Source organism: Xiphophorus maculatus, chromosome 16 (assembly GCF_002775205.1).
Source record: "Xiphophorus maculatus strain JP 163 A chromosome 16, X_maculatus-5.0-male, whole genome shotgun sequence".
Lineage (NCBI taxonomy): Eukaryota > Metazoa > Chordata > Actinopteri > Cyprinodontiformes > Poeciliidae > Xiphophorus > Xiphophorus maculatus.
Window position 1 is genome coordinate 12,543,835 of NC_036458.1, and position 23,207 is coordinate 12,567,041.

The 23,207-nt window shown below is 37.4% G+C and overlaps 1 protein-coding gene across 2 annotated transcripts; it reads left to right on the forward strand.

Moving 5' to 3' along the window:
* The first annotated feature begins 1,627 nt into the window (after nucleotides 1-1,627).
* srl (sarcalumenin) lies at nucleotides 1,628-21,217 on the forward strand. 2 transcript variants are annotated; one of them, XM_023349614.1, is made up of 7 exons: nucleotides 1,628-1,704; nucleotides 10,065-10,157; nucleotides 10,474-10,569; nucleotides 11,988-12,023; nucleotides 16,806-16,922; nucleotides 17,188-17,421; nucleotides 17,999-21,217. In XM_023349614.1, the coding sequence occupies exons 1-7, from the start codon at nucleotides 1,644-1,646 to the stop codon at nucleotides 18,808-18,810; spliced, it is 1,449 nt and encodes a 482-aa protein (XP_023205382.1). In that variant the 5' UTR covers nucleotides 1,628-1,643; the 3' UTR covers nucleotides 18,811-21,217. The 2 variants fall into 2 exon arrangements, with proteins under 2 accessions (XP_023205382.1, XP_023205383.1); XM_023349615.1 differs by lacking the exon at nucleotides 11,988-12,023.
* Nucleotides 21,218-23,207: the final 1,990 nt, after the last annotated feature.

The window sequence follows — 23,207 nt, forward strand, 5'->3', positions numbered from 1 at the left end:
GGTCTCTAAAAGAGTTGAATTCTTTATAACACATAAAGCATTTGATTTGTCAAAAATGCTTTGACAAATATCTCAAAATATATTTGTTATATTGTGATATGTTTTTCAGTGTGATTCCAACATTGCTTAAAAGTGTAAAATAAGAGATGGAAGAAAAAAATATTTTCTTTCAGAAAGTGAAACTAATGTAAATTAATTATAGACAGAAGCATATTTTAAGCGTTATTGTTTGATCATTGCAATGATTGTGTCTTGCAGCTATTAGAAACCTGAAAGATCTTTTTTTGTTTGACTTGTTTTTCCTTCCACTCAACTTTCCATTAGCTCTATTAAGTGACTGTTAATGAGTGACCTTTTGGAACCTGCCCTTGTTGTGGATGTTGCCCTCTCATAATAGCATGGGTCATAAAATTACATTTCTGTATTTAAAAATAAAATGAAAAGTGTGAGAATAAATCAGCTTTTTATTGCTCTTATGTAATTTAGTAATGTTTATGAGAAACTTTTAGGTTTTGCTTAGGTGTAAACTATAATTGTCTAAACAAACACAATTAAGAGCTTTCTAGTGAATCTACACTTTCTGGAAAAAAATTGTTGAAGTAAATAATACAACCTAATTTTAGGAGTTTTAATTTAATTAGTTCTACATTTAATTATTTGTACACGTCAAAAACTGGTTGTCTGTTCTGTGTGGACGTCTGAAAATAGTGACCTTATTACTGAGTAGGGACCACACATTTGGAAGGATCAACTCCTTATGTAATATCCTGATGTCTCTTAACTTCTTGACAGTGGCTTTTGGCCTACTATTAAGTTACAGTCTGCATAATTAATGCTATTAATGCTAGTGTTTGTCATGTGTATTTAAGTGAAAAGCTCGTGTTGTCTAGACTCTATAAAAGCCATCTTGCCTTTAAGAATCTTCCTCCAGACATGAGAAAGTTCAAAATGATCATGCTGTGGTGCTTGGACACAAGTAATTCGGGATGGACCTGGTCAAAGAGAGAAACCTGCCATATTTGAGGATTAATTTACAGTTAAGATGTTGATTCCCGAGGAATGGTGAGATTATGTTTGCCACTTTGTGTCTGTGTGAGGATGATAAAACGGTAATCCGCCCAGCGTCGGGCTGGGTGAGGGAGTTGAGGCTGACTCAGGCGAACTCTTCTCAGCTCTCACTCTGCTGATGGTAATTACTTTCACTAAGATGCCAGCAGAGTGAGTATAGGGTGGATGTTTTAGAATCTACATTACCACAGCTAGGAGCCCAATCTGTGATATTTAAGTTTGTGGATGATGGTGATAAAGCCATTTTAGTCACTTGATTAAGGCAAAGTTCATGTATTCTGTTTTAATCTAGAAAAAAAGTATTATTTTTCAGCTTCTAAGGGCATTTAAAATCATATACAATATCTCTTCTGTGAGGGAGTCCTGATCAACTGGGCATTGCATGCAGCAAAGGTCCCGATGACGAACCAGCAGTCAGACCTGGTGCTCCTAAAACACATGGGTATCAGCCCCTTCACCAGTCATGCCAGTAGTGGGACAGTCTCTGCCCCACCTCTTCCTTCTGCATGCACTTTAACCTTCCTGCCTTGGTATATATAGTCTGTGAGGCTATCAGAGTTCTCCTGGCAGCCATCATGAAGGGTACTGTCTCGATTTGCTGTCTCCTCACCCTGCTGCTTTTGCAGGCCACAGCAGGTAAGAATCGGACGCTTTCGTAGATAAAGATTCTGTTTTGAATCTGATGGTGCATTTATGGTATGTCATAAAATTATTCCTTTCTGCTTTTTGGTGGATGAATTTAATGAACATCTGTAAGTTTAGCGGCTGTTGTAATTAAACTTTACAGACGGTCAAATGAGAAGCTGAACTGAATCTGAGGTAGAATGAAAACTACAGAAATGTTTGTAGTTAGCTCATGTGACTTCACCACTAAGTTATAGTTTAATTAATTGTCTAAAGTGAAAGTCTGATTTACGTTTTTGAAGGAGGGACAATGAGGAGTATTTAGACTTTGCTGTGGCCTGACTGCATGTCAGCTGTCCAAAGGCATGGCACCAGCTGATGGAAAGTCTTAGTCTAACTAAGGAGAGTGGAGCGGCCATGTGGGGACCTTTAATAGACACTGAATCATTCTCCTCACTTCATTCCTAAAAATTAGGTTATGCATTGAAGAGTCTGTATTTGTTGGGTGCATTTTTTTTATCATGAATATTGTCCTAAGCTAGATAATGTGGAACAAAGTAAAGATAATTTTTTGTTCAGATGCTCTGATGCTTTGGCTTACTTTCTAAACCTGTGGCCCTGCCTCTGGGTCTCCGCTGGTGGAGTTATTGTTACCCTTGTCTGTCACCCCTGCCCGTCCTTGGGGTGCCGTTTCTCCCTCTACAGTCTGTAACCAGGCTTCTATATTCCAGGCTTGTCAGGTGCCTAAGATTGGAAGACCTCCTGAAACCCAACACTGTCCGCCACAGTTCTTCCCTCCCTCCCCTTTGCATCATGGTCCGCTTTAGATATGCTGTGCAGCTGCTGTCACTCTGCACTGTCACAATCGCAATTTATTCCCAGCAACCGGCCTTTTAGGGACATGCATTCTCCATGCAGGAGGGGTTAAACTGTGGGAGCCTGTCTCTACAGACCCACAGGCGGGTTTTTGGTTCCTCAGAATCAGATTTACCATCTTTTTTTTTTCTCAGCACACAAACATTTCGCAACCAAAATAGCCAATGATGTACTCTAAAGATTTTGGAGGAAAATGTATATTGTATCTGTATATTGTAATCTTCGAGGTAAAAACATACTGATGAACACAGATCCTGTAGATGCAGCACGAACACCATCATCTTTTTATTGAAAGCATGTAGTGGTGGGAAGTTTTTTTTTATTTGCTTGTTGTCTGCTGATACACTGTTAACCAGTACCTCATGTAGTGGAACAATACCCACAGCATGATGTTACCTCCACCATACTTAACAGTGGGCAAAGTGTAGCACTCTAAAACCTGGTATGTTAAAAACAACCAAATTGGAGTAATTCTGCTAAACCACTCCCGGAGAACCTATACACAAATTTACGTTGGGGATTTTACCCAACAAAATAGGTTTAGGTACACATATTTTTCCTGAAAAATATGTGTCAAGGTGATAGTTATTATTGTTATAGTTATTGAAAAATACCTGAATTTAGATTTTAAAAGTCATATTCAGTATAAACCACTAAAATAAATATTGCCTGTTTATATTGACTTCATTGACTTCAACACTGAACCAAGCTAGCTGTAGTTTTCACGAAGCACTTTGCAGCGAAAAGGCTAATCTTAAAGGGATAAATATGTTCTCTGTGTGAACTGACATCAATATTGTTACACAGTCTTGTTTTATTTCTTGTTTCATGCTGTGGAAGAGTTTCAGTAAAGTCTGGTCAGGTTGCTTTATAGTTCAAGCAACCTGCTTGAACTATAATTTTTATCCACCTCTAAAGGACAATAAGGCCCTTTCTGGTCTCTTGTCTGAGTGAACAAACTGGGTCTCTGTTTTTGACCCAATATTTGATTAAATCTTTGATTAACACATCTGTCCTAACAGTGTATACTCAGAATCTGGTCTAAAGTATTAACCCAACAGGTTTTTGTGTGCATGTGATCAAGTTTTAAGTTCGTCTTCATATGATTTTATCTTTTTATCATATTTCATCCATTTTAGATCAATATTCACTTTTAAAGTAGGTTACACATTTCTAAATGAAAAAGCAAGCAAATGGTTAGGTCATAGGATGAATTTGATGGCACTTGAAAATAAATTAAGCTGCATTGTGTGTCTTATGTCAAACATAGAGTTTATCTGTTAAATGGTGACAATATAATAAAAGCAATGCAACAGTCGGATCCATAATTTGTACCAGGTGGACCAAAATCAGAAAGCTGAAAGTACTTGCAAGACACAACAATTCAAATTCTTTTGAGAAAAATTGAGAAGCATTTAGTGTTAAACATTTATTGCACATGTCATATTATTACTGACATTTACTGGGATTTATATCTCCTAAGTGGTGTGTTTATAGCTGGAGGTAACACTATCTATCCAGGAAAGACATTGAAAGTTAAAGCAGTCTCCAAGTGATATGTGAGTCCCTCTAATTGCATGTGGCATGTCTGGGACATCCCTAGCTGTAGTAGAAGGAGGACAAGAACAGATGCACTAAATGACCTTACAACACTTCTTAAAGTAGCACCTAAGTTCCAAGGGCATCAAATGTACCTGGGTGCTTTTCTAACAGTGAAACATATTGCAGAAACTCCCCAGCATGAAGTGATTTACCCTCTGAGCTCGCGCTCTTTCTTTGTGCAACTCCTATAGTCAATATTTTTTATATAGAGAGCAAAATGTAATAGCTCTACTTGGAAGAAAATGCACAAGAGGGGCCAAGACTAACATGATCTTGTAACATCTTTAAAAACTCCAATCCAGTAATTGTCATAATGCTTTGAGGAAATTATTTATTTTTCTTTTACTTAAGGAATCTTACTATCAGATAAACCAGAAATGCTTAATGTGCTCTTTTTCAGCTGTTAATCTTCAGGTCCAACTACCCCGGATTAAACTAACTGCGGAGAGTTACATTGAGACTTACTGTATCTACTGCATGTAACCTATCTATTGCTCACAAAAACTTAATATGAACTTTCCTTAAAAATTCAGAGCTATCACTTTAATTTGCTTCAAATAAGTACAACAAGCAGCAGGAAATCTCCCTGGTCTATTCTGTTTTGCATATTACACTGTCAGGTTTGTGGGATATTGATGTCTGCGTCTCCATACTGACAGTGGAAACCTTAAAATAGGCAGCAGTCATTCTGCCTCCTCCTTCTCTGTCCATCTTTTGACCCATTGTGAGTCTATTTCTGACTGTGGGGGAGCACTGGCTGCCCAAGCCGTGCCACCTGTTCCCATTTGTGACGTCTCCTCACCACAGCAAGCACAAACTCTGCTAAGTAGCTTCACATCTGACACTTTCTGAAAGAGAAATCTTGTGCATTTACACTGTTACAAGTTGTCTTTCCAAATCAAACAAAATATGCCTTATCCGTACTCTAGATTGTTAAAATGAAAATAAGATCAATGCAATTCCACTGAGGTTTCCGGTGCAACGTCTTGACCTTTAATAAACGTCCGAATCCCTCAGCTCTCAAGTTAAATCCTTTAACCTGTGCTTTCGGCTCTTGTCATGTTCAGTCTCATTAAATTTGCCTCCACTCTGCTGTGAGTGAAATATAATCCTGGGTCTTCAGATAGATAGAAAAATGCATCCATGTTGATACTGTGTAAATACTCATAGCAGATTCAAATATACACATTTTTAAATTTAGCACATTTCCTGCCCTTTCATCTACACCTTGTGAGATTTGGCATTATTTTAGTTTCTTGGAAAGGTATTCCCAGCACTGAAGATTTTTTTTCACTTTTTTATACATCATCTCTGCTGCGAACCATTCTGGCTGCAGCATCATGCTGCAGAGATGCTTTTTTTTCTGGCAATGTCAGCGAAGCTGTTTAAGGATGATGTGAAGATGGATGGAGTTCAATAAAGGGCAATCCTGGAAGAATAGCTTTAATAAGTAAAGGCTGATGAAGACTTGACACTTGGTCAGAGCTTCAACACCAACAACAACAACAACCTTAAACATAGTCAGAGATAAAATACATTGGTTTGGATAAAAGTTAATTGATGCGTTAGAATAGCCCAGTGAAATTCCAAAGCTTAATTTCAATTAAGAATCTGTAACAAGACTTCAAAAATGTTCATGAACGCTCTTGACTCAATTTGACTGAGCTTGAGGTATTATGCTAAAAGGAACATTTCAGTCTATAGAAATAGACTGACCAAAAAGAGTGCGGTGTATTGATACCTTGAGTAAACTGCTTTTTATTGATTTTAATTAGGGGCTTCATTGTAAAGTGGGGATGAATACCATGGCAAAGGATAATTTTTGTGTTTATATTTTCCAAAAAACATGAAAAACCACGTAATATTTCTTATCATTTCACTTTACCGCTACACATTGCTTTGTGTTGGTATTTAACATAGAATGTCAATTAAATTCAGCAAGGTTTGCAGTTCTAAAGATAAAAATGTTAAAACGTTCAATGAGTATTAAAAGGAATGATTCAATTACTATCACAAGTATGATTTATCTTATTTGTGTTTAAAATGTTTAGTCCTAAAACTGAGCTCTACTGTTGTTCATTTTTAAAATATCCTCACTGAACGGTCCCCTAATGAGAAGTCTATAGTTGATGTATGACTCCGTGTCACAGAGCGGTAATGGTAGGCTTAAATCGGCGGCATTCCTGCAGAATGTGCCGATGCCACCAGAATGTTTCTCCAAACTGAGCGAGCGTTGAGTGGCAACGAGCTCAACGAGAACAGAAAGCAGATGTCCAGGGGGCTCAGATCCTCTGGCGCCTCCGGGGTTAATTCCGTACTGCGATACCAAGACTCTCCCCGTCTCTGCTGCACAACATTTCTAATGTGATTTTTGGGAAGCCTCCATCAGGTATTGACTTCTTCAGGAAGGTGCTAACAAGTTCACAGCAGCTTGGCACACTCTAGGAGCTGGTGTTAAAAGACGTGAAGCTCTGAGTGACGAGGGAAGTTGCAGAAGCTCCGGTTACGGTTGAGGACTTCGGCCACAGATAGCGATTCAAGTCGAAAGGCAATGAATCCTTTCGAAGGAATCTGTGAACACATTATGAACATTTTAATTTGTGTGTTCTCTTGATTCCTTTTGGGAGGACAACTCTTTCGATCTATTTTAAATATGATGAAATTTGCTTGCAAAAAATAGTTTGCAAAATATAGATGTGCACGCCTTTATGTGTGTAGCTGATAACCTTTTAACCTTTTGGTTTCTCTTTGTCGTGCACAGGGTTGGCAGCAACCTTGCACAGATTTAATTTTAGCTGGCTGACTGCATAGGAATCAGCACTATTGCGTTGTTCAACCAAGTGTATATCCCTGCTGCCTTATAGCAAATAAAGCTTCTGAGGTTTAATTAGTCATTGTGGATAATTGATTGCTAAGCACTCATTGAGTATTTTTAAGGCGACCAGCCAGAACGGTCAGTAAGATCAATTAAATTCACTTTAAATTCAGTTTAACTCATATGTCATGATCCGTTTTTACAAGTTTTTCTATTTTATAGAAAAAAATTGTTATAGAAGGATAAATTGTTTAGTTAAGCCTAACTTAAGTCTAACTACATGATGTGTCAGTCTACTGCCAAATCATCCAGCTACTTAAGATGATTTATCCTGAGGCAAAAATGTAATCAAATGGAAAAATTCAAACAGCAAAATGAACAGGTTTTTACCAGCTACAGCTATGAAGATCTTTACCATCACAGCTGTTTGCTTCAACTTTGCTATGCACAGGAGTATCCATCGTGGTCTGGGGTGTAATAATAGTCAATAATAGTCAGATTTTGGGCCTTGACTAGGCCCTCTATGTCAGTAAAAGTTGTGTTTTGATTTTGTTTGCTGGTCCATGTTGGATGTTTGTTTGTTTTGGTCAGTTATTAGCAAATAATTTTTTTTATTGATCATCAGTTTTCATCAAAAGTTACAATTTAATTGAGCATTTTCAAATAGTTGTGTGATACAATTAGGTCCCTGAAAATGAAACCTTTTCCGTCAGTTATCAGTCATGACTGAAAAATTCAAAATTAAATTTCCAACATCAGATTCTGCTTAAGCAGGTTAATCTCATTGATACATAACTTGAATGATTATAAATGTTGTCAAAAGCTGTTAAAAGTCTACTTTAGTGTAACCCCGTCTGATCAGCTTGATTCTTTAGCCTCTTCCAACTCAAATACACTCAAAGCTTGATTAGCTGTTTTTTCTTCAATGTGTTTTTTGTGAAATTTAATTTGTAAAATCCTGTAGGAGAAATATATATTGCATTGCTATCTCCTGCAGGTTTATACTGAATTTGTTGATGAAGAAATGCATTGTTGGACAATATCTTTAAAGCTAAGTCTCATTAATTTTCCAGTTAGTTCTGACCAGTTAGTCTTGCATCCTGCTTGTAAACAACCATGCCTTCATGATTTGACTTGTCATTTGATTTGTGAATGTGCTTTTCAGATGTTGGTCAGAAACATTACAAGTCATTGTTCACATAGCAGGTGACTTTGCTCCAGTTTGTTGGTGGACAGCCCTCTAAAATGGGAGTCATTTTTCATTGATAAGTTGACGTTCATAAATGAGTGAAGCGAACTATTTAGTGAAACAAAAAATGATCAATGGTGCATATACTTTTCTTATCTACCCCCTTTACTGACTACCCCTGAAAAAATCTTGTAAAAGGAGAACTCACTTATGATTTTTTTTTAAAGTTCTACAAGACACAGTCTATTTTGACAAAACTGAACAAGAAAAGATCAAAGTTTTATCCCAGTGGCCAGAATTCAGCATTCTGCACTTTCTATCTGCAGAAAATAAATATCTTTTACTTTTCCCCCTCCTGGTGTCTGAAATGTACAACAAAGAGTTTATGATGAGTATTACAGAAATCGCATAGGCACCACCGTTTCTTGCCAGCCTCCTGCTGAGATAAGAGGGCTGCTCTCTGAGCACAAGTATAAACGTTTTCATGCTTTCTGATCCTCCCGTGCAGGAATTCTTGATTTTATAATATGGTGCACTTGAGGTCATAGCAGGTTATAAAACTTCCCATTTACAGTGAATTTTCATAGATTTGAATATAAGGTCTTATTTATTTATTTATTTATTTTTGCAATCCGCATAGGGTCAGGGGTTAGGGTTAGGGTACCTTATATAGATAGGTGTGTGCCTTTCCTAATCAAATCTAATCAATTGAATTTCAACTCCATTTTAGCTGTAGAAACGTATCAAGGGTGATCAGTGGAAACAGCTGAAAACTGAACTTCAGATCAAAGGTTATGAGTACTTGTGGAAATGTATTACCTTGGTTTTTACTATTTTTAATAAATGTACAAAAAAAACCCAATAAAACTCAAAATTTTCTCCCTTTTTGTCATAATTTGACATTTAGTTGTAGAATTTTGAGCACAGATACTAATTTAATACAATTTGTAATAAATTGTCATCTGATGTGACAAGATGTGGACAAAGTGAAGTGCTCTGAATACTTTCCAGTTGTGCTAAACTGACATCTTTTGATATCAGTTTTAATTGTTTATTCTGTAAAAACCTTTAGATTAATTTGAAAGTCAAACTGTGCAGCTTCATTTGAAAAAGAAAATGTGAAACCTCCAGAGTATTTTACTGTGATAGATCCCACATACAACTATTTCTGATGTTTATGCACTTGAACAGAACTCATCAGTCTGTGCCTAGTTTGTTAAAAAAAAAAAAAAAAGAATCCACAGAAGACTGCGGATCATTGTTGAATGCATGTGACTGCAGGGAACACTCACGTTGGCTCACCTCTTTGTGAAACCGGGGAAGTCCCAAGGCTTATCGCTGATGGCCATCATTAAAGCCTCCGGCGGTGCCATGTCTTTGTGTGTTTAATTTCAGCATTTGCTTTCTAAATTAAGAGCTGATCGTACTAACAGCTGTGATCTAAGTAACCCGATAGGTTCAGAAGAGGACATGACAAGTGAGCAAATATGTCCCTGTTGGATCCTCTGCCTCGTTCTCCCTCACACAAACAACCGGTAGCCAGTTATGGTAAAGAATCCACATTCACATTCAGGTCTTTTTTTGGTCATTAAACCCCACAGACAAACTGACTGAATATGAAGCAATCAGGCTTCGCTGGTCCTACAGTTTCTACATTCAATTGTGATAATAGTGTTTTACAAATGGTGCTTAGCAAGAGGCTTTGGGTGATCTTAAACCTCAGATTACAAACTCTTGATGTCAACAAACGTGTCATCCAAAGTCTGCCTCACTTAAAGCCATTGTTGTTATAATGTTCTGTTGGATGCTTTTTAAATGGGCATCATAAAATTCACACTAGGCAGATGAATCTCGCTTATGTTTTGTGTTTTTTTTTTACTTTTCTTTCAGAGGTGGAAGAATTTGATTCTGTCCTAAGAGACAGATCTCATATTGATGAGACACTGCGGCTTGCAGCTGAGGAAAAAGCAGCAGACTATGCCGGTGAGGAACGCAGAGGTTTTTTTTTGTTTTTTTTTATCCTCTTGTGCTGATTAGAGGACTGAATAGTTTAACAAAGGTGCTTTAGTGTTAGAAACTACATTATAGAAAAACATTTATTTTATTTTTATAATAAATAAGCATGTTTATGTTTGTTGCTGCAATTCCAAAAATTAAAGTTACATTTCGTTGAGTGAAAATCTCCAAATTATTAAACAAAAAGTTGTGGCAACATTTTGTTCCTATGTAGATATTCCTTATGTAAACCCTTCCTCTGACACTGGTCCACTATGTTCTGCGCTCTTATCTCGTTTTCCAGCGGCTATACAGAAGTTGCGGAAGATCTACCATTCGTCCATCAAACCAATGGAGCAGGCCTACAAGTACAATGAGCTCAGGCAGCATGAGATTTCAGGTATCACTCAAACTAAGTGTTCAGTTTGTCTTTGCTTTATCTGTTGTGTGGATTGTACTGATTAACTTTTTTATGCACACTTTTTTGACACTGTTTAATGAGGTTTAGAAAGTTTCTTTTTTTATTCCAGTGCCTTGCAAAAGTACAAACAGACCTTTCCCACATTTAGTTGTCACAACCACAAACTTCAATCTATTTCATAGGGAATTTATCAGATGAACCAACACATAGTTGGAGTGAAGGTGAAGGGAGCTTTTATATGATGTGGAATGTTTTCTACAATTAAATTGCTGAAAAGTGTGGTGTGAACAAACAGCAAATATACTGTAGAAGAGTGGCATAATGAACAAGTCGAGTTTAAAGGTTGCCAGAAGCCATTCATGGGACACAGAAAAGAAGATGCTCTGCTCAGATGAGATAAACACTGAGGTTTCTATGGTAACTAACTATCTGTGGTTGAAAACTGGCAATGTGTGTCATTCTGAAAACTGAACAAGAGGCTGTTTTCTGAGCTAGTCAAAAACATGGAGACTGTAGTCCTTGCCTTAGTATTTCTTTGGGTGTCATTTCTGGTTAAAAAAAACAAAACAAAAAACATCTTAGAACTTAGTACACCGAATGGATTTTTAGAAAACATCTTGAAAGTTACACAAGGCTTTATGAACTATGGAAATGAAAAGCTGTTTGCATACTCTTCCGCATTGCCACAGAGCAACATCAACCAGACAATGGGAAGAGATTTGACTCAATTTGACTCTAATGGACACCTGGCAACTGTGCTGGATTGACCTCAGATAGGTAGTGGTCTTGGTTTACACCCTGGTACGATTGCTGTATTCACACCTACACAAACAAACTGCACAAAGAAGGGAAGCTAATCAGAGTTTGTTTTAAATTTAAGTTTAAATACCTCAGGTGTGAAAACATTCTAAAAGCTGTTGACTCAGGAATACAAATGCACACCACAATTTTCAAATTTTTAATTGTAAAAAAAAAAAAATAATAAATCATTTTTTTCACATTTATGCCCTGCTTTGAGTTGGTAGGAGACCAGAAATATTTTTAGAATGAAATACAATCAATTTCACCCTCATACGGCCTTTTAGGCTTGGTTTGTATGCAGATATTTAGTTTCTATCAGCGTCTAAGAATGTCCTTTTTGCGAGGGACAGTAAATTCCCGTCATTGCCTGACCACATGAGCACACCATGCATTTGTTGACAGACATGTTTGACGACTTGTAGGTCAAATATGCTAGCGTAAATTCCAGCCATGATCTCCAACTCATTCATGTACATCGACACTCTTCCCCTCCCCACTGCTTGTAGAAACCTTACTCCCTTACTGAGCTCTCCTTCACTTCCTCTTACCTTCACTTCTCTGTCCTCCCCTCATCCCCATCTCCCCTCATCTAACAGCATACCCCGGACGAACCCTGGGCGACTCGGCCACAGGTGGGTGTGGGCAGGGCTTACCTGTGCATGGCACTGCCTGAAGAGCTAAGCCCCTTCCTTTCACCCTTCACAAATTTGCTGTCTGTTGAGCTACAGTGTTATGAAAACATGTGCCCCATTAGAAATTTAAACCACTTTTCCTTTTTTCAGATCAAATTTTAATGTCAAATTACCAAATTCTGAATTGTGATTAGCCACATTTTTCTGGTTTAGTTTTATTAGTCACACCAAGGCTTGCTTACTCCCTGTGCTGAAGGATCAAGAAATGACTTGAATAGAATTTGACAAGATGAAGTAGACAATATCTGAAGCAGAAACACATTTTACCCCAATTTAGGTGAAATCTACTGCTGAAACAAAGAGCACACAGGATTCAAGTCTCCAGTAATTTCCTCAAGATTTCATAGATATTTTTAAATTGCGTCATTCAGGCTGAATGTTTAGTATTCTACAAAATTTAAACAACTTTAATATTGTCTGAGTGAGTGTAAGTCTGGTCTGTACCCTTAAATATTGAGAGCCATTTTTGTGCTGACCATGCTATTGTGTAGCTAATTTGGCTTCCTTTGTAGGATCACTAGTCATTTGGAAGATCCCCTTGAACTTTCAGTCTCAAGAATTTGCTGACATTTCTTTTTGCCATCCCTCTTGCAACACCCACAGATGCTAATCCCTGCGATTCTTTGGCTTGCAAGCATCAAATGAAACACTTCACATTTCTGGAAGCAGAACCATCTCATGGTTCTGGAACCTGGTGTGGGATCAAAGTTCTCAGCATCCTTCATCTGCTTCTTTCCAACATCTGACCAGTAAGCATCTTTGGATTGGAGAAGCCTTGCACGACGATAGCTGTTCGTGGACATCTTGATCAGGCTTTTACGACTGGGATGAAGAGGAGGTGGGGGTGGTTGGTAGGCCATCGGGGGAAAGCGCATCGAAACCCAATGCATGTCATAGTTGGCCAAATTTTCTGGCTGGAAACCCATTTGACCAAAGAACAGGTCCTCATTAAAGATGTCAAAAAAAGGTATGCTCATCCAGTCTCTGTAGGAAGGCTGGTCTGCTTGATTTGGAGCTGAAGGGTTTTGTGGAGGAGAGACATGTACAGATGGACAGTCAACTTCATTGCCCTGGCCAGACCACTCTGTGTCATTTGGAGATACACTTTCGGAAGGTGCAGCATTCACTGGTGGAGTTTGGGGTTCTGCCTGCCTTATGGCATTGGGTGGATTTTGGTTAGCAGGGGCCAATGGCCAAGTGTACCTTACAAGGGCAGGGCCACTTGTCTGGCTATCTAAATCGTTCTCTTCAGCAATCTCCAGGTCTTTGAAGAACTCGTCATCCGGGTCAACGTGAACATCTGGTGGGGCCTGAAATCAACCTCCTGCAAGCAGATAAGTGTTGTCAAAGCAAGATCAAAGGTGGAAGGAAAAAAAATACATACCTGTTGTAGTTGAACCAACAGAGGAATAGTTTAACAGCAAGGAAATCCTACATTGGGGTAAAAGCAACATCACCAAACTCAGTTCTAAACAAACACTTACATACCTACAGCAACAAAACAGACCCCAAAAGAAGTCCAAGAGCCATGGCTTTTGACTGAAAAGCAGCTTCCTTTTGTTTCTCAGGTGCTATGGCTTGAGACAAAGCAAGCAGAGAAAAACTGCAGAATAAAATCTGCTGTTCAGCTTTGCTGCATATACCCTTTTCCCTGTTTGGGTCCTACAAAGACCACTGCCAGCTGCACCTCATAGAGCAATTAGCATTTATTGTTCATAGGTGAAGCAGCTGATCAATACCAACGTACAGGTCTTTTCTCTTAGCATTACACTAACACTACATCTTCTTTGAAGAACATCTAAAATATTTTGCATTAACCACATCCAATATTTCATCAGAAATTAGCTAATTGTAGTCACTGTTCTTTAATTTGGGGGTTGTAGCTGGCTTGTATTCAATGACAACCTTGTTTTGGGCTGGCAACAAGATAATCTGCCTCTACCATTTACAAACTGTAACTAGACAAAAATATTTTATATTTACCTTTTTAAGACATTATTTAATTTTTAATGTTAAATATATGTATTTGACATTAAAATAAATGAAAATGCATTATATATATATATATATATATATATATATATATATATATATATATATATATATATATATATATATATATATATATATATATATATATATATATATATATAAAATGCATTTTCATTATATATAATATAATGAAAATTATATTTTATATATATATATATATATATATATATATATATATATATATATATATATATATATATATATATATATATATATATATATATATATATATATATATAATGCATTTTCAGGTCTTTATTACTCAATGCAGTAATTCATTTGGGAAATCTAGTCAAAATTACAATCATATATATGGCAAAATTCACATAAAAACATTTTTATAATTTTTTTGCTTGCTATAAAGTACATCATAAAATATTAGCTAAATGCTGTTGTGTCTCACAGAATAAACAAGAACATCTGACTGGTTAACCTACACACCAACTCAGCTGTTGACTGATACCTTCAACAAATGGCAATTTAGGAATATTTAGGAAATATTTATTAAACAAATATTTCCTAAATAGTTATTTAATTTAAAGAAACATTTTCGGTAATTTTGGAAGAATATTTTATATGCTTAATGGCATTGTTGCTGCCAAAGAAATAACAAATGCTCTGTTTGGTAATTGCTTTTTTAAAATCACTAAATAAAAATATGTGTTGCATTTATCCAGGTTATTTATGTCTGGCAACATTTTTTCTTATGAGATGAAGAATTTCAGTGTGACAAAAAAAAAAGCAAAAACAAAATAAATCTGTATTGGGGACAATGCTTTTTCATGACACTGTAAATATTTCAAACATGCTTCTCTTTGTATAAAACAAGATGTCCTGTATTGGATTGTCATCAAAACAATCTTTCATTTAAAGCTTCTGTCCACAGAACGCTGCCGTTTTTGGAAGCTATGCAAATCAAAATGGGGAGGACATTAAGTAAATAATAAACATTTTTCCACAGCTGCTTTGCTCTTTAATTTTGGGGCCTAGGAGAGAATCTTTGATTTGTGCAGGTAGTGTTAAAAGTCTGTGTTCAGATAGAACTAAATACATTTTGCTTATGATTTAGCTCCAGAACATCAAATCCCTGCATTACATTACTGTCTTCAAAAAGTTTTTTTCTTTAAATTTGTCTTCATAAATATAGGCTCATTTTATAAAGTACCATTACAGACTATGTTACCTCACCACCCCTTAACCATTTCCACATAACAAGTGGCAGATTGCCTGGACACACAACTTGCAGTGTTGAATCTGTTTCAAAATTTCTTATACTCTTTTTTTTATGCTGTGGCTGCATTTTTAAAAATATGTTGTTGCTGCTAACATCTGTCAGCTGTAGCTTCAGTGTGTATTTGGCCCATTTTTGTATTTCTTGCCCGAACCTTAACTTTGCAGCCTCCATGTGCATGGCTGAGGCTGACAGAGCTCCTCCTGTGCTCATTAATAATGTATAAACCTCTTTTTCCTGAAAAACTTTGTATGCAGTGTGATGCATCAATACAGACAAGAATGCAATACTTTCTATAGTACCTTGCAAAAGTACTCAAATGTCTTCAGCTTCCTCACATTTTTAATGTTACATCCAGCCTCTGCAATGTATTTTATTGGAATTCTATTTAATAGACCAACACAAAGTAACATATATTTTTGTACTGAAAGAAAAATTATACATGATTTTTAAAGATTTTTTCACATATAAAAATTATTAAAGTGCTGCCTGCCTCTGTATTTAGCTACTGTATCTACTCAGATACTCCCAATTATAATCCAGTGCAGTCAGTTGCCTTCAGAAGCCTTTTGGTGTCTTTGTTAAACATTATTTTACAAAACCAACAATGCAATCGCGCTGAACACTGAAATATGTTTTTGGCAGCATCATGCTGTGGGGTTGAGTTTCTTCTACAAGGACAATGTACTGTAGCTAGTTGGAGTTCACGAGAAGACGGACGCAGCTAAATACAGTGGAAAACTGGAATGAAACCTGATACTGATGTTTGTTTGCGTTCCAGCAGGACAGTGATCCTATACCTACATCCAGAGCTACAATGGAATAATTCAGATCGTCGATGTTCATGTTTTTATAAAAAAGACAAATGGGCAAAACTTTACAAACCTGCAGGAAAAAAAACTTGCAGTTGTAAATGGAGCAAACAATTATCCTGCAGACTGGAAAATGCGTGGTTTTAATTCCATGTCACAATTATTCACCACTTTGTGTTTCTCTAGCACATATAATTCCAATACATTGAAGCTTGTGGTTATAGTATGCCAAACTTTGGAAAAGTTTAAATGTTTAGAATACCTTTGCAAGGCACTGTAAATGGTAGATGTTATGAAAACCTGCTTCGTTGTTACTCTGACCTGTTTTCTATAACCAGATGGTGTCTTTGGAGATTATTCATCCTAAAGCTGTTTGTTTTTGCTATCATCATATGCAAAATGATGCATACATTACAAAGTCATTCAATTTTCTTTTTGATCTTTTAATACGGCATCACAACTGTTTAAGAAGCATCATTTAAAAATATTTTGGCTGATTGATTAGAACATTGTACGCATAGAGGCATTTGCTTTAGTTTGGAAAGAGTTTACATTTTGAATAAAAGTGGAATTTTCCTCTTGACAGTTTTTGCAACCTCACTGAAATTTTCATTTCTCACCTAACAGATGGAGAGATTACCTCCAAGCCCATGGTGCTGTTCCTTGGACCCTGGAGTGTAGGAAAGTCCTCAATGATCAATTACCTCCTGGGCTTGCACGACAGCCCATATCAGCTTTACACAGGTATACCACGCAGCTATGTATTGCCAATAAATCATATTAGTGAGTCATTTTCAGGGGAAAATTGAGCAAGAACATCTACAGGAAGATTAGAAGAGTAGTATTGACTCTTACAAATGGATGTTTAACTACATTTGCTGAATGTTGTTGATGCTTCCTTTCTTTGGTGAATGTTTGTCATTTTTATTGCCTGGAAAAAAAATATGTTGGCCATTTGCTGCACCTTTCTTGCTAACTTATTCTCTTCCTTAATAATTTTACTCTGCAGGAGCTGAGCCCACTACCTCTGAGTTTACTGTTATAATGCACGGGGAGAAAATCCGTTCTGTAGAGGGTATCGTCATGGCAGCAGATAGCTCTCGCTCATTCTCTCCACTTGAAAAGTTTGGCCAGAACTTCCTGGAAAAGCTGATTGGCATCGAGATGCCTCACAAGCTGCTAGAACGTGTGACTTTTGTGGACACACCGGGAATCATAGAGAACCGCAAGCAGCAGGAAAGAGGTAACAGAGACAGTTCACTTTGTATTAGGCATATCAGAATGAAAACAAAAAGAAAGCATCTCTTGAACATTTTAGCATTTGTCTCAATATACCACAGACTTTAATATTGTTCATCGGGTTTCTGTGTAAGAAACTGATCTTTTACTAAAGACTACAAAAACAGCAACAGTGATTTTTCAAACGTCACAAAAGAGCAACAATGCAGAGCTCCCAGAAGTCTTCCTATGCACTTTAGCACACCCACTACATAATTCTGACACCATGCAAGAAAAATGTTCTGTCCAGAATAAGCAACAATAACAAGCTGTAAAATCTCTATAACCTATGTTTCAAAAAGAGAAGGACAGCATTTTGCTTCTGCAGCTTTGCTCTTGCAGACTAGCTATACACCTTAATGGTGCGCATCAACCTGAACAGGTCCAACACCTGGGCAAACATAGTGGTGGCAGCATCAAGCTGTGGACATGCTGATCAAAGCTGATGGGCATTGTGATTATTTTAACAACATGTTTATGCTTTTGTAAAGCACTGTACAGTACAACATAAATTGTAACACAATTTGTTTTCTTCCACCCAGGTTATCCTTTCAACGATGTCTGCCAGTGGTTCATTGACCGTGCTGATCTCATCTTTGTTGTGTTTGACCCAACCAAACTGGATGTTGGTCTTGAGCTCGAGATGTTGTTCCGGCAGTTGAAAGGCCGGGAGTCACAGATCCGCATCATCCTAAACAAGGCGGACAATCTGGCCACGCAGGACTTAATGAGAGTTTATGGAGCACTCTTCTGGAGTTTGGCTCCACTTATTAATGTGACTGAACCGCCTCGTGTCTACGTCAGCTCCTTCTGGCCATATGATTATGCTCCAGACACCAGTCGCGAACTCTTCAAGAGAGAGGAAATCTCCCTCTTGGAAGATCTTAACCAGGTGATTGAGAACCGGATGGAGAACAAGATCGCCTTCATCCGCCAACACGCCATCCGTGTGCGCATCCATGCCCTGCTTGTGGACCGTTACGTCCAGACTTTCAAAGAGAAGATGACCTTTTTCAGTGACCCAGAATTGGTCTTCCAGGAGATTGTAGATGAGCCGGACAAGTTTTATATTTTCAAATCAATTCTAGCCAAGACCAACGTCAGCAAGTTTGACCTACCCAACCGGGATGCTTATCGTGACTTCTTTGGCATTAATCCAATCGCCAACTTCAAGTCCCTGGCATCTCAATGTTCCTACATTGGAGGCTGCCTTTTGGATAAGATTGAGAAGGCAATCACCAATGAGCTGCCCGCTCTCCTGAGCAGCATTAACTCTGGCAAGCAGCCCGGCCTGTCGTCCTGTGAGGTCACTGGTTGTGGTGAGAAGCCAAAGAATCGCTACCGAAAGAATTGAGGAACATAAAATAACTTGTCAGGAGGAAGAATGGTGACAGAGGAGGTGAAGAGAAAGGGGGGTCTGGTGGGAGCCAGCCCTGCTTTTGTCTGGACATTTGTATTGTTGAGGAGATACGGTGAGGATTAATGTTTGGGGGGTTTTGTCCTCAGGAGAATAAGCTGATATGATAGTGGGAGAAGGAAGCCATCGTTCGATACGGCAGCTTAAGGACACTAATGCTGGAGAAATGAGAACATGTCTCTGATATCAAAGTATATTAAAACACACACCCTTCTCTCTCTTATGGCACAATATTTCTAGACTGTCTCACACCAATGGGAGTTCCCTTCTATGTGAATAAAACAAAAGGTGGAAACAGATATATGTACAGTACAGTAAAAATATATGAATTGCATTGCAGCAGGCCAATTCCAAACTCTTCAGAGGTTGTTTTTGAAGTAGCCTTTCTTGTGGGTGCTATGCAAAAGCATTTATGTCTATCTGATCAAATGATTATCTTTGCATGTTAGACTTTCCATTTTTATCTACCGATATGTGTGCTTTTCTTCTGCCATAAAGAAAAAAAACCCTCATGCAGCATCAAACCGACCACGCATCAAACAAGGCCTTTTTTCTCTTAGCTTGGTATGCTCATCACTCTTGGTTTTTGATGATGAAGTAAACAGAGGTCAGGGTTCAAGAGTCTTTGGAGCAGAGAGAGTATGTTCAGTCTGCTACTCTTCTTAAATATATTTTTTATTTCTGATTGTTTTGAATCTTTAAACTGCCAGGTTTTGGTAGAATTTTAAAAGTTATTTTAGGCGTATTTTGCTCCTCATTTTTGTTGCCGATTCATCACAATAGAAGCTGAAGAAGATGTGCTTGAGTTGCAGCTGTCTTTTTTACATTTACTCTGCTGTTTTCTCTGCACATTTAAAAGATATATATTTATTGTTTTTCTGTACATTTATCCATCCATTGTCCTTCGCTGATCCAAGACCATTTTATGTGGGTAACAGGTTGAAGAGGGGAACCTAAGTTACTTCTCTTCACATTTTCTAGTTTGTTCCTGTGGGATCTTAAGGTGATCTCAGTCCAGAAAGGACATACAGTGCTTCTAGTAAGTTTTTGATCTTCCCCTAAGTCTCCTCCCAAAGAAAACATCCAAGACCAATGAGATATGCTCAAAGAAACATCCAAATAATATGGTCCAAACACTACATCTGACTACTTTCAATTTAAAGGAGCAGTGACTTAGCTTCCACCACATGACTGGATCTACTTGGGACTCTCAACCATTATGCTACTTATGCCACCATAAGTACCATGGTATACAAACACCTGACGCAGGACTGGTGACCATGAGCCACACTGGTTAAGTTCAGTATGAAATGGAAACAGGAGAATACAAAATATAGCTTTTGCTTTGGTGGTACAAAGACTGTGATAGTCCTTACAGGCTTTAATATGCACCCAAACTCCCCATGATCTCCACAAAATACATGACACAAGTTTTTTAGAGGTCCACATAGCACATGTAGACTGGACAACCTAACTCCTATGACTCATTTAGAAGTTCTACAAAGGTAAAAGTATGTTCCTTTCTTCTGCAGTTTTCTGCTAAACTCTAAATGTAGATTTTCTAAAATGTTACAATTTGTGGATTGAATTACTTGTAAAATAGCACAAAGCAGGGAAATGCAAAACTTAAGATTCACGAATTTAGCCCTGACTTCTGTGGGAACAAGATAGATTCTGACCTTGTTATCCCAAGAACATTGCAAAAAATATCGTGTTCAAGTACAAATGCACTAGGTAGTAACAACCGTCTGAGAATCAAGCATATTATATTCTGTTACCAACAGACTTAAGATATGTGAAGAACAAGTAAGACAAGCCTATCTTACTTTAGGAGAGAAAATCCATGATGTTTTAAAAAGCCTTCACAGTCTGTGAAAAACAAAGTTCTGAGTCCTGCAAGAGCTCTACACAAAAGGGAGCTGAGTGAGGAGACACAGGAACTTCCAATTTACCTCATTAACATCCTTTATTGTTTTACACATCCACACTTTGAGGCATGATGCAGAGAACAGCAAAAATCAAGCTCGAACAAACCTGTTTTCCCAACTCTGTTCACAGGTGAGTGCTCCGGATGTTGTCTTTATACTGCAGAGGCGGAACATGGCCACCAGAGGGTGCTGTTTAAAAAAAGTAAAAGAAAGCCTTGTGAACTGCGAGAGGTTTAAGACAAAAGCTAGTTGTGCTTCTGATCTATTTCGGTGTCAGTTTTAATCACCTTTTAGACGATGAATGGATGTGTGTCCTGTCGAATATAGTTGACGTTTCACCTTTTCGTATAACACTGACATTACCACTGGCCCAAGTTGTGGATGTTTGACAGAAAAGAATAAAAATATTTGATTGACTTGTTCAGAAAAATGTTGTGATTATTCAGCTAAAATGCAGAAAGACAATGCACTTGTTGAGTTTCTTTCTTACACTTTGCCCCTTAGTGTTTCAGAAAAAAAAGTCTCAATTTGTGTTTGAAATTAGTGAGTTATCATAAATTGGAGAGGAACGTGGTTCAGCATGAGTCCATGCCACAGCATTCTGAACTGCCATACTCATAAGCATCCCACTGTAAAAGAACCCCCAAAAATATCAGGACAACTATTGCAAATAGAACATCAAACACTTAGGTTTCACATGATTAAGCATATAAAAACATCCATTACTTGACAAGAGCTGGCTTTAAAAAAAAAACATGCCTAATGTAACTGTTTTAATATTCTATAAAAAAATCTTTTATTGTGGCTCACTTAGGAGTAGAATGAGTTTTGAGGTTGGATAAGTATACTGCACTGTGTTACAATGTGGGTTTAATGCATTTGATCCAGACCAGTCCAGTTTTCTGCAACTCTTGGATATCAACACAGTCAAATCGAATATGGCTGAAATATCACATCAGCATGCAGTTCCTACAGAAGTCCTACAGAATCTTGTGATGGCAACATAATGCTGTGGGACTGCTTTTCTTCTGTGACAAAAGGTAAGTTGGTTATAGTAGATGAGAAGTCAGGTGAAGTTCATTCTGGAATAATATTTATTAGGACTAACATCAACCCTTAATAATGTCCTTTGCATATTAAGAAAGTTGGACACTGCTGGTTTAGATCAAAACCAGTCCAGATCGAAATCCAACTGAGATGATGCAGAAAGTCTGAAAAACTGATGCAAACCCCAGTGTTTATATGTGTAAAGCTAGGAGATCTTCAGCTTTGTATTGCATAAAGAAATGTTTCTACAGTATTAACTCAGAGGGGTGCTTGCAAATGCGAACAAATGTTTTAGATTTTTAAGCAAGAAAGGCTCAATCCTGGAACATGAATGAACATAGGGTCCAAATCTGAATTATTAAAATTACATAAGCATAAAGTTGCACTTCTGATATACATCGAAGAAAAAAATTCCTAATTTAATCCTTAAGTACTGGTTGTTTTCAAATGATTAGAGCTTATTTTTATATTTTATGCAGCCTAGTTTCAGTGAACATTTGCTGTGTGTTAATAAGAAGTCCTTTCACAGTGCCCAAATGACAACAACATTAATAACACTCTGATTGAAATGTGTGACAAAACACTTTGTAAGTGACACACTTCTGTTCATTTTCAAACTAAAGCCCAGTAAATAAACTAGACTGTGAAAGCAGAAAACACACAATCTTTCTGATAAGCATTTAAACATCTGAATAAAGAACACACAGTAAAATAGTCTTGTTTTTGTCCCACCTTGTAAATCACTTGTAAGTGCTTTACACTTACAAGTGATTTACACTTGTAAGTGTAAGTGTAAAGCACAAGTACTTGTAAGTGCTTTACAAGAAAGCACTTATTTAGATAGCTTTCTTGTAATTTACTTGGTATGTCTCTGTTTTCCAGTCAATTTTGACTATCAGGTCTGTTAAATTCCATTTAGTTATTATATTTATTATATCTAGATGGATATAATTAATATAATAAGGGAAAATAACACAGTTTCCCTTTCCTGTCATGCAACTGCAGATGCATCTTTATTGTGAGGCTTTGTCATTGAAATCATCCTGATGCTTTTGTTTTTCCCTCAGGTACATGTATTTAGTCTGCCCCTCCCTCCTATCACTCAGCTCCTCTGCGTGTGGACACCAAACACAGCAAACAGCAACGTCAAGCTAATGGGGGATAAAGAAACCGGATGTCAGGCTGTTTCAAAATAAACCTAAATAATGTACATTATGAGGGCGTTGCAAAGTTATTAAATAACTTCTTTGTTAGTTCAGGGAAGGGAATTGATGTTAAGGCAGTTACAGTAGTAACAGCTGTCACTAATTTCTGCCGATTAATAACAGCTTGAAAAATAAAACAAAGACTGAAATAAAG